Below are 12,743 nucleotides of genomic sequence, written 5' to 3'. Positions count from 1 at the left end.
ATGGAGCCTTGTTATTAAGGGCTTTGTATGTTAGGAGAAGGATTTTAAATTCTATTCTGAATTTTACAGGGAGCCAGTGGAGAGAAGCTAATATGGGAGAGATATGATCTCTCTTGCTAGTTCCTGTCAGTACTCTGGCTGCAGCATTTTGGATTAACTGGAGGCTTTTTAGGGAATTATTGGGACATCCTGATAGTAAAGAGTTACAGTAGTCCAGCCTGGAAGTAACAAATGCATGGACCAGTTTTTCAGCATCACTTTGAGACAGGATGCTCCTGATTTTTGCAATATTGTGCAGGTGAAAGAAGGCAGATCTAGAGACTTGGATTTTGTGTGATTTAAAGGACATATTCTGATCAACGATGACTCCAAGGTTCCTCACAGTAGTACTGGAGGCAAGAGCTATGTCATCTAAAGTAACTATATGATTAGACAGCAGATTTCTAAGGTTTTCAGGCCCAAGCACAATAACTTCAGTTTTGTCAGAGTTTAGAAGTAAGAAGTTGCAGGTCATCCAGGCCTTTATGTCTTTAAGACATGCTTGAAGTTTGACCAGCTGATCTGATTCATTTGGCTTCATAGATAAATATAACTGAGTATCATCTGCATAGCAATGGAAATTTATGTTGTGCTTCCTGATAATATTGCCTAAAGGGATCATGTATAAAGTGAAGAGAATTGGGCCTAACACAGAGCCCTGTGGAACGCTGTGACTAACGTCAGTTTGTGTGGAACATTTGTCATTGACATGAACAAATTGAAATCTTTCTGATAAATAAGATTTGAACCAACTTAGCGCAGTTCCTTTAATCCCAATAACATGTTCAAGTCTCTGCAGTAAGATGCTGTGATCAGTGGTGTCAAAAGCAGCACTGAGATCTAAGAGGACAAGTATGGAGACAAGTCCTTTGTCCGAGGCTAGGAGAAGATCATTGGTGACTTTCACCAATGCGGTTTCTGTACTATGATGGACTCTAAATCCTGACTGAAAATCCTCAAACAAGTCAGGGTGATGAAATCAGACTTTATCACCCAGGCTGCCTACCTACTAAGTAATTAAACTTGCATGGAATGGATCAGGCTGCTTTCTTGTCAGGTGGCGTTCTGTCAGTGACACAGTCCAAGGAAATCAATTTGAGATGAATGACTGGAAATCTGATGCTTTGTTAGTAGTAGGAAAACGATATCTGCTAATGGACCTGTGTGTCCACATTAACTTTACTGTCCATCTGTTGACCCTTTTTTCTGTAGTAGCCATTGTAGAATAAATATTTATATATTCTTCAGGTCTTTTTAGGGTTAAGTTTGACCTTTTGTTTCCTCCTGGTTTAGACCACAATCTCCCTCTTGCATAGTGTCTTATTTTGAGCTAAATAAAACTTTCTGTACCCTCAGATAGATGGATAAACTAAACTCAACATACTATTCAGTTTTATTTGTATAGCACCAATTCACAACAACAATCATGTCTGGGCAGAGTCCAGAGTGTGGACCTTACAGTATCATAGGGAAAACCCAACACATCCCCCTTGAGCAGCACTTGGCGTTAGTGGGGAGGAAAAACTCCCTTTAACAGACGAAACCTCCAACAGACTCTGGCTCTTGGTGGGCGGCCTTCTGCCTCAACCGGTTGGGGTGAGTGGATAGAGGAGAGACAAAAGAAAGCATCGGGTCACAACAAACAAACACGTGGTCGGTGACTGGACATCACAAACATACTGCTCCGGATCCAGGGCTACCTGCAGAAAGGTACAGGGGGAGAGAGAGGACACAAAGGTAATGGTGGCATAAAAACAAAATGGAGAGGAGTTCATGGGAGGACCCCCAGCCTAGATACACCAAACCAAACATATTCTAGAATGCACGTAGACACCACTACATGGGCACAAATGAAGGTCATCCTGTTGACCAAAACCACTGGTATGGTTAAATATGCTCAGGGGCAACAGGACGGCCCAGGCACCCTGTTCACTTGCAGTTACTAAGATGGTTGTCAGTCATTTCCTTGTTCAGCCACACTGGTCGATATGATCCTATGAAATATTGCAAGACATAACACAACATGCTAAGTACCTTTCTACTCTTGGTCACTGTGCTGCGATTACATTGAAAATATTAATAACAAATTTTAGAACAGAATATTATAGCAGCCTAACTATAAGCTTTATCAAAAAAAGGAATGAGTCAGAAGGAGCCAAACTGTGGTTATTTTGTGCAAGCTGCTTGGCTGGCCAGCATAAAAGGGAACAGAGTTCTGAAACCAAAGGGGAGTCTGTCCATGCCAAACATCTTGAAATTGGACTGAGACACACAGAGTAGGATGAAAGTGAGGAGCCCCCGGGCCCCTGTCTTTGGTGTCTGGGAGAGGTGGAGGAGCCAAAACATTATGCCGCTGAAGGAACATAAAAGAATGATGAGGGTCCTTTATGTCGCCTCCCTCGCTCCCAAACGTGTTTGTCTTCAAGAGGGAAGAACTAACATCTCACCGAGACTCTTGCTTTGATGGATAATGTGTTGTCATGGAGTTTAGTCTTTGGCTTGTTTGCTCTTGTTATAGAAAACATTTGGAACATTTTTTTTGTCTTGCACACAGTTTGCAGTGTTATTCAATCTTAGCACTGCTGTTCCCATTGTGCTTTGGGTGATGCAAATGGGTATAATGCTGTTATGATGTCACCTGTAGTTCTCACTTCCACCCTACATACAATGTGTTCAAACAGTGCTTTTCTTGCAGTTGGTATGGTAGAAATCAATGTACCTTTCCCTTTTGTTTAACAGGAAAGGAGCTGCCAGTAGACGTCAGTCACACAGTTACTCTGGAAAGCTACTGCCAGTTAAATATCAGAAGAAGGAAGCAGAATGTTTTTCCAAACATTTATTACTTAGCATTTGTTTTCCAAGATCTCGGAGAAGTTTTTCATTGTGTATTGCATTATTGGACGCCGGAGCTTTAACACCAGCACAATTAAAAATGCATATAGATGTGTATCTGCAACAGATGTGAGATTTCATGTAACTGTTGCTCTGATTTCAGCGGTACATGTATGTACATATTGTTTGACTTGGGTGTGACTCTGAGAAGAGGAGGTTTGATTGTTGGCACAAAATACAAACAGAAGAGATAAATATACAACAGAAATGACAGTGGAGAGTAGCATAATATACAACAGAAATGACAGTGGAGAGCAGCACCGTTGCTGTTTCACTGCAGACTGGGTGTTTGGCATCTGCTCTTCAATGCCTGTGTTGACTTTGTCTGCTAGTTACCTCAGCCTCAAGCTTGGTGCTGTTTGTGTGCAGGCAGCTCTCCGAGCAAAGCGTTGAGGCAGGCACTGATGAGTACGTACGACGCCAATAACAGTACATTCAGCTGTCTGAAGGGCAGTGTTGCATGTCTTAGCTCCAAGACTGGAGACAGCTGAAACACTCCTTGCACAAAAGCAGACACAACCCTGTTGTCAAATGTTCCTGAGGTTTTATTCAGTCTCTATTGCAGTAAAAAAAATTTGAATCCTAGTTTCTTCTTCTTTCTTCCTCTCTTCTCCCTCCTAGAGTGAACACATGTCCCAACAACTGCTCTGGCCATGGCGAGTGTCGTGTGGAGAACTCCACTGGTTCGGTGCACTGCGAGTGTGAAGCCAACTGGAAGGGAAAAGCCTGCGATGTCCCCTGCTGCCTGGCCAACTGCAGCTACCCAGAGCGAGGTCACTGCCAGAGCAAGACCTGCATCTGCAAGACGGGATGGCAAGGTGAGCTGGCACTGCCTCGGCTGCCAGGGATGTGACATCACTGTCTCATTCCACGGTGTCATCAGGTTGTTCTCTGCAGGCCCACGCATGCCAAACTCTCCTCAGTGACTAAAATAAGCTTGTGTGTGCAATGTGTTTACTTGCCTGTGCAGAATGAGCAGTGGCTGTGCTGCCAGGGATGGGTAAATTGTAGTTTTAGCTGCCAAGATTGTTAATACAGGATTTTCATGGAAACACAGCATGTCTCTTTATTTTCAGTGCTATTTTATGGAGTAGGTGTGGTGCTTTTACCAGGACAAAGCTGTTGGATCACAGACAAAGTAAAAAGTGATTTGGTCGGACGGAGAAACGTGACGTACTACAGACCATATAATTAGCCTGGTTCCAGACCTTTGAATCCCCACTGAGGTGTCTTGTTCTGCAATTTATATAGAATGAATGAAGTGAAACAAAATGTCTGTACAGTATGAGTGTCAGGTTAAACAATCTGATTAAATACCCAGTGTGCCACCCCCTTAGAACCACTGAAATAGCTGTAGGATGCATCTCACGAAGTTAAAAACATAACAGAGAGAGAGAGAAGTGTGTTTTAGGTTTTAATGAAGGAGAGGGTTGATGACTGAACCCTGCCTTTTGACAGTCAAGTAGATTTTGTACAAAATTAAGGTGAATCCCAGATGTAAAGAGAAACATTTTATCAAAATATTGCTGAGAAAGTCCTTTTGTGAAGTCTAGGGTTAATGCTTGTATGTGAAACCGCCTATCAAGTCACAGACCACTAAGAAATCCTGCTGACTCCACAAAACAAAGTGGTGGCTGGTTTACTGTGCTTCACTGGACAAAAAACTATTTTCACAAAAAGCACTGTAATGATTTGCTTCAACATTTTTTTTTGACCCTACGTTTTAGACATGGATGCCATGTTGTGACCCAACTAAGTTTTATTTAACTTTTTTTTTATTTAGCATTTTTTAATCAGTGTCCAACAATATTATATTAAGTAGATCAGAGCTTTCCAGCCACTTTCTTTAAAACATACCCTGGAATAAATGGTTAATGTCCATCCACTGCAGCTGGGCATTAAGCAGCTCCAGTGAAGCAGCTGGCAGCTATTCAAGAGTGTTACTGACTTTATCCATCCAGATTTGACCTGTTTACCTGGTGATTCGACCCAGTGCCTCTTCAGTTTTAAGCCTCCACCCCAGCATCCATCTGCAGAAACACGACAGGCTTCAGATAAACTTTTTTTGTAGATCGGCTTCCTCGTTGTTTTAGTTGCGTCGTGAATATTGAATCTTTTTATTTGACATTACTGCATCCTTTTTGAATCAGACCATATGGGCCTTCTAACCGCTCTATTAGTTCTTAAACAGCTCCACTGCGCCGCTCTACATAAGCCGAGATAACGGCTTAATTTAACTGCAGTTATATCACCAGCTCAGTGTGCTCACAATCTAATTACCAAAGCTGAGGGAGTTGGGAAACAGGCTGGCATTTTCTTTAGCCTTTATTACCCTGTCATGGTGTTTTTGCTAAGGAATAGCACGCTTAGTACACTTGTAGTCTGTACTGCCAACTTTCAAATGAACTCATTTTCTACACCAACCAGTGCGAATGCATAGACAGATGCCTGTTTAGTCAAGCCAGGCTTGCATTTAATCGCTCTTTCACAGATGTCTAGCCTTCAACAAATTACATCTTTAAAACAGGCTAAGGCTGCATGTGTTTTATTTATGGAGACACCAAGGTGCAAAGGTAATTTTGTTTGCTCAGCGAGGCATGAGTCCGGTTTAAGAGGGATCTTTTTCCACTGAACAAAACAAAGGAGAATGGGTACAGTGGCCTTGATTGTTCTGTCACACGGGCACATCTGCATTGTTGATTTACCTCCTGGTTCTGCTATATGATGCGAGTGTTGGCACTAATTCAGTGGTAAATATTATATTCCAGGCAGGTTTTTTTCTGTGTCTCTTGGCTGGTTTGAAGGGCAAACTGTAGAGGAGCAGGATCAGCAAACTGTCCTGAAACCCCAGCATAACCTGTGTGATTCAAAACATTGACAGGATAAGGCCGATGTTTCTATTTCTGACCTGGCAGTTGTTTGCCAAATGACTTTTCACAATCTTTTCCCTTCATTCAGGAGTAATTCCGGTTTATGCTGGTGTTATTGTTCTTGTCCAGCAACAGGGGAAGGCAGCTTTGACCTGGAGCCATGTGACTTTAAACAGCCATTCCACTAAATTTGCGTTAAAGAAATGATCAAAGAATGTGTAAATCTCACTATTTAAAGCCTCTATAGCTTATCAAATTTTCACTCCATAGCTGATTAGCTTTTATTTCAAAAGCAATATGATCTGCATTCTAATGCTAAAGTACTCCACACCTTCTTAATCAGTCTATTATCTGAAGGAAATGCTTCTTTAACCTCTCTGCCATTTCTTTCACATCTTGCTCATAATTCAAGAGATGAAATCAATGACGGATTCACTTTTTTTTCACCCACACAGTCACGGAGTAGATGGCCCCTGTTTTTTGTTTTCTCTACTTGGCTGCAGGAACTTAAAGTTTCATGATCACATTTTCACAGGCTCTTACAGCTGAATCAGTGTGGTGGCATTTGTCTCTGTAAAGGTGGTCTGTTCTTCTGTTCCACTAAAGGGCTGAGGCTTATTTATCATAAGTGCAAAAACTAATCCCCAAGTCATTTAGTTTCTTGCGGGGCCCTGGCTCTGTGGCTTTCTTTCCTCCTCAGGTCCAGACTGTTCTGTCATGGTGCCAGCCAACTCCTCCTTTTGGATCCGGCATGAGTATACCGAGCCCGAGCTGGCCAGAGCTTCCCACAAGGCAGTGGTGGACCAGGGGGTCATGTGGGTCATCGGAGGCTATGTCTTCAACACCTCTGACTATCACATGGTCAAAGCGTAAGTACTCTCCACTGTGAGCATCTGCACTTTTTAGTCATTTGGCTGTTGCTCTCATCCAAAAGAACTGTGAGACAGGAGTCCTGCTGTTGCTATGCAACTGGAGCGAATGGGTTTTTAACACACGCAGTCTCTGTTGAAAACATTAAAATAATTTTTAGCCAGTTATACTGAGTGCTAAAGTAGTACTTGCCCGTCAGTGTTGGCAGTAAGACGCCACAAAACTTCCTGTTTGTTGAAAATCAACAAAAACAAAAAGAACAGCTGTGTGTTGGCCACAGAGCGAAGGATGTAATTAAAAGCATAAAATTACAGGATAGACTGGTGCTCCTCACCCTGAACTCCACCCAGGAAGATCACACTTATTCCCTAGGCTCATGTTTTGGTTTTATGGGGTGCTGGCAGACCAAGGACTTTTTATTTCTGCTCGGGGTGTATTGCCCAAGACTGTAATAAAGGAACATTCTGCCAAATTTTTACCACTCCTGCTGGTCACCTTGACATAGCTGGATTGGGCAATAACATAAACCCCCTCCTGTAAAGATTCATCTTGCTCCTGATGTAGCTGCAGTGTGACAAGCATGTTGAGAGCAGTGGCTCCCTGCAATATGTGAAGACCATTCGACTTGGCTTTTTGATACAATAAGTACTTCAGGGGTAGGTTTAAAGAGGAAATTAGACTTTGGAGCCTTGATTGAGGCATGTGTTGTATACTGACACACCAAAGACTTTGTTATGTGGCACTATAAACACACAAAACACTTAGGTACGGCTGTGGAGGCAGTTAGTAGCTTTACAGGAAGATAAGGATAACCCATATAAAATATTAAAGTTGCACCACCCAACATCCCATATGTGCAGCTCTATGTGGCAAAAAGAATGAATGAGAGAGTTCAGCATTATGGAAGATACATGAGTTAGCCCGTTAGCTTAGCTTTAAATTAAGACATGGGCAGACAGCTATCCTAGTTGAGCCAGAAGGAAATTCATCTGCCGGCATCTACCGGTAATATGTTAATTGAATAATCCATACAAAATCTAAATGACTCTTTTTGATTAGATGGTGGGATATGGTCTGGATTAGTTCTTGGCCAAGGTTTGATTTCATGGATTCCTGTCATTGCTGTAAGGTTGTTGGGACACCAGCATTGTCCCCATTTACAGTCCTTGCACTAAACTAAGCTAACTGGGTGCTGGTTCCATCTTTATATTTAACAGATGATATAGGAGTGACGTCGACCTTCTCGTATAACTCTCACTAACAACACCAGCAAGTGTATTTCCAAAAACCTTAATGATTCCCTTTTAGCTGTTTAATCATGTGGGACAATGTCAATAAATTAAACTAACAACACTCACATTTCCAGTTATGTGAGATGTTCCACACTGAATGGGTGTCTGGAGAGCTTTCCCACTGCTGTTTAATATCCAATGTTGATCTCTATTTTAGGTTTTAATTTTAGTTTTCCTACCTGTGGTGTGAGCTTTGTGTGCACATTTTGGCTCTGAGAACTCTGATCCATGTTCCAAACCTCATCACAGATTTAAGGTACAAAGACCAGCCTAGTCCTCTGAAACTGTTCCCTACGCCTCGCTCACGTTCACAGTCAGGAGTTATCTTTGGCAGGCTGAAGTGGGTTTACTGTCTCATCACACTTTATATGTGAAATCCTAAATAGACATGTATTGATATAATGCATTTGAAGATGCAGGAACTTAAACACTCACTAGTCAAGTGATTGTGAGACTCTTTGTTTATTCACTTAGACGTATAAATGTACGAACACAGAGGTAATCAGGAGATAATCATAAGCTTTTATGCAAGTGAACAGAATTTTTTCTTGAAGTGTTTCTGTCATGCTCTGTCTGCTCTGATTCTGTAGGTATAACCTCAGCAGCAAGAGCTGGATGACCCTTGACCTGTCCGTCAACACTGTCACACCACGATATGGCCACTCGCTGGCACTGCATGAGGTATGTGAAGGGAGGAGAAAGACTAAGACTTAGGATGCACATGAAGACAACACAATACAACTCTATACTGTATTACAGGGCAAGTTTGCACACACCTATTGTTTCTGCCATTTCAACCTCCGTGTAATATGAACATGACTTGAGAAGAGAAAGAACAGATGACAGCAAAATTTAATGGAGGCACTAGCAGAAACATTATAAACTCCCCATGCTTTTATTTACTGTATGCTTTCAGTTGTGTCTGTTTGTTGTCTGGAACTAATTTATAAATCTCTGGGTTTTGATATGCCGCAGTGAAGTGGTGAAGCAGTTTCATCTCAGCCAGAAAAACTGTTAGGAGCCACTGATGGAATAATAAATTAGAAAGAGGAGGGTTCAGAGGAAGACGCAGTCTGTCTGCTGTGTGGTTTGAGCTGCAGAATGTTTGTAATGCATAAATTGCATCACAGCATATGAATGTGCCTTGTAAGTCGATGTGGGCTTGCAAGACAAATCTGAAATCAAATCCGTGTTGATACAAAACAAATGCATGTCTGGAAACCATGGAACCCTGACTGATTATCACCAGCTGAAGCTGTTTGACCTTGAAATGAACAGTTGAAGTATTTGTGAAATACAGCTGATCTGTTTAAGGTAGAATTGCAGTATATTGCATCAGTATTACTAACATAAAATAGATTTCTCCTTTTCAGAAAATAAACCACAATTACCAAATTTTTAAGTCCAAACCTGAACAAATCTTTTGTTCAAATCTACTGCCTGTGGATAACCTCATAGAGCTTCCTTGTTCAGTACTGTTTGCAATTCCATGCGCATACTGTATATTTTGAAGTACATGAGTAAATTTTACCCATGTTTACTTTTAGTATGAGCTCAAGAACCCAAAATGTCAGGCTCTTAATGTCATGGGGCCGTTCTTCTGTCTGACCTCCAGACAGTCTTCAGCTCAGTTGTTCTGTAGGAAACGAGGTCCAGGGAATAATAACTGGTGTTTTTATTCAGAACTCAAGGACAGCTGGAAGGTTATTAGTACTGGAGGATTCGAATGTTTCTTCGACAGTTCTTAGTGGTTTTTGATGCGTTTTCCTTTCATTATTAGGTTTCATTAGAATGATGGGTCATGGTTATCATAGTGAAACTGTGCCTGGCTTTGGTTCAGTCTAACGAGGAACAAGGTGCATCTTTTTTGTGCCTGTGAACAAACTGTGATTCTTTCAACATTTTCTTCATCTCAGTTGGAAAACCTTTCTTTCCTTTCATCATGTGAGTTTAAGTGATTGTGTGATCAGGATTTAATTGAGTACTTCTTATATACATATGTGCATACTCTTTAACATTGTCCCCTAACTGATTATGTTTAGTGGATTCTGAGGCATATTACTGTTTGCCTTAATGTGTTTTCTCAAACTTTATTTATATATAAAGTTTGAGAAAATACATTATATATGTGTTATCATACAAGGATGTCTCTCTCTCTCTACACACACAGCTAAGAATAAAAGACAAAATAATCCAAAAGAGTTAACTAAATATCCAGAGTATGGCATTGCCAGTCTGTGATGGTAGTAATAAGTTCTATATGAAAACTGGTCCACATGTCTTTTTATAAACTGGCAGATCACCCTTTTAATTTTTGTATTTCTAAAGCATTATATTTTAGAAAGGTTACCAAACTGAAGCTTAGCATTTATATGTTCTCCATATTCACAAAATGTAAAAGTCTGGCCATTTTATTTAACATGTGTACTGTAGATATCACAGTTTTTAAATTTTGGAAGGGGGGGGTCTGTGTATTTACGACCCGATTCTGCTCTGTATGTTCCTGTTTCTACCAGGGGAAGATCTACATGTACGGAGGAAAGATTGACTCCACAGGAAACGTGTCCAGTCAGCTTTGGGTTTTCCATATCCACAATCAGACCTGGGTCCTCCTGAACCCCCGGGCCAACGAGCAGTATGCTGTGGTGGGGCATTCAGCCCACATTGTGCCTCCCATCCTGGATGGGGGCAATCCTGTCATGCTGGTTCTGTTTGGACACTGCCCTTCGTATGGTTACATCAGCCAGGTGCAAGAGTACAACATCCGTAAGTTGTACCGACTGTCACAGGATCAGTGCATTCACCTGACTTGTGTCTTTGAGCAATGCACCTGATGTTTAGCTGGTCCTTTGCTTGAACTGACGACCTTGGCCCTGGGTGTAAATGCCTAATGTGTGAGTTTATAGCAATAGAAAATTAACACTGGCCATTAAAATGAAGCTAACATGTTTTGGGACTCTGGTGTTCATCTAATCAGGCAACCAGATTTCATTAAGATGTCTCACTGTCTTTTAAAAACCAATCTGTCTCTGAAAATAGGCTGAATTAACTTGCAGCAGTGCATCTCCTGTTTCTTCATAAAGCGATTTGGTTTTTCTCATTTCCTGAATGATCACCACTAAAATCTGATGGCACTCTGATGCTACTTTGCTGCATGAGATGCACAGTGGGACCAATGCAACAAAAACTTACCCTGGCTTAACTTTCTTTGACTAATTAAACACGGTATAAACCGAGTTAAGCTCTGCAGTAATGACCTCCACCGTGTTCCCTGTTGGGAGCGAAAACCCAATTACAAAAACACAGTGAGACCTTGTTTAGCCTAACAGTTTCTTGCTGGTATTTTATGTTGTTATACACTGTTGCTCAGTGAAAGATGTTTGTGCCTCCAGACTCGAACTCATGGAGCCTGGTGTCTACAGATGGTGCACTGGTTCAGGGTGGCTATGGCCACAGCAGTGTTTTTGATCTCAGCACCAGATCCATCTACATCCACGGAGGCTACAAAGCCTTCAGTGCCAACAAGTATGGCCTGGCTGGAGACCTGTACAAGTTTCACGTGGACAAGAGGAGATGGTGAGGTTTTCTGTTTGGTGTAAAGTAACATGCTTCAAGAATGTTATACAGGTTACTTTAACACTGCAACGTGCTGTGGAAGTGTGGGAAAGGATTGTTGTCTATTTATGTTTCACTTATCTGTATGTGATGTAGTAAGCACTGAAACTTGGGGAAGTATGAGGTGGCTGTACTCTGAGGACAGAGGACAATTAGTGAAGCTTTGACGTAAACAAAATCTAATGAGGGGGGGTTATTGGAACAGATGAAACCTGACTTTAAGCAGCCACATTCCTTGTTTGATAATAACAGCTGATTAACATCTGACAGACACCTCTGTGTGTTTGTGCAGGACCATTCTGAAAGACAGCGGCTTCTTCCGTTACCTCCATACGGCGGTAATAGTGAGTGGGACAATGCTGGTGTTTGGAGGAAATACACACAATGACACATCTATGAGTCATGGCGCCAAGTGCTTCTCCTCCGACTTCCTGGCCTATAGTCTGGGTCAGTAACACACACACACACACACACACACACCTGCCCCTGCTGTCTGTTTTCCCAGTTTAAATTCTGCTGAGCATGCATCATATTTGTTCCTGCGCTGAGCTACTTTGCATTCATACAGTTGCACACAGACACACACCTGGGAGCTGCTCGGTACAACTGCAGTGTTTTGTTGTTGGATGCCGAGCAGCTCCACTTGAGCAGCAGAAGGTCAAATGTCGCAGCTCGATGTACACGAGCGGTAGACCACGGCCCACTTTCATACAAAAGGCTCATAATAAATGTGGTGTTTAATTTTCCAGCTATGTAGTGAATTTGCTCTCTCTCATACTAGTTTGTTATATGTACAGTATTGTTCAAAATAATAGCAGTACAATGTGACTAAGCAGAATAATCCAGGTTTTTAGTATATTTTTTATTGCTACATGGCAAACAAGTTACCAGTAGGTGCAGTAGAGGATCAGAAAGCAAACAAGACCCAGCGCCCCATCCAATGATCAGCTCCAGGATGATCAAAGACAGTCTGGAGTCACCTGTAAGTACTGTGACAGTTAGAAGACGTCTGTGTGAAGCTAATCTATTTTCAAGAATCCCCCGCAAAGTCCCTCTGTTAAAAAAAAGGCACGTGCAGAAGAGGTTACAATTTGCCAAAGAACACATCAACTGGCCTAAAGAGAAATGGAGGAACATTTTGTGGACTGATGAGAGTAAAATTGTT

The 12,743-nt window shown here is 41.7% G+C and overlaps 1 protein-coding gene across 1 annotated transcript in view; it reads left to right on the top strand.

Annotated features, from left to right (window-relative positions):
• atrn (attractin) overlaps window positions 1–12,743 on the top strand; it is a 129,741-nt gene that overhangs the window by 14,429 nt on the left and 102,569 nt on the right. Inside the window, exons 5-10 of the mRNA XM_020604154.1 lie at window positions 3,553–3,749; window positions 6,502–6,670; window positions 8,554–8,644; window positions 10,480–10,729; window positions 11,356–11,539; window positions 11,871–12,025. Coding sequence (XP_020459810.1) covers window positions 3,553–3,749; window positions 6,502–6,670; window positions 8,554–8,644; window positions 10,480–10,729; window positions 11,356–11,539; window positions 11,871–12,025 — 1,046 coding nt within the window. The remainder of the gene's footprint in view (window positions 1–3,552; window positions 3,750–6,501; window positions 6,671–8,553; window positions 8,645–10,479; window positions 10,730–11,355; window positions 11,540–11,870; window positions 12,026–12,743) is intronic.

The sequence above is a fragment of the Monopterus albus genome, unplaced genomic scaffold (assembly GCF_001952655.1).
Source record: "Monopterus albus unplaced genomic scaffold, M_albus_1.0 scaffold64.1, whole genome shotgun sequence".
NCBI classification, from domain to species: Eukaryota; Metazoa; Chordata; class Actinopteri; order Synbranchiformes; family Synbranchidae; genus Monopterus; species Monopterus albus.
Note: the sequence above shows the minus strand (reverse complement) of the source record. Positions and strands in the feature narration are given on the sequence as shown.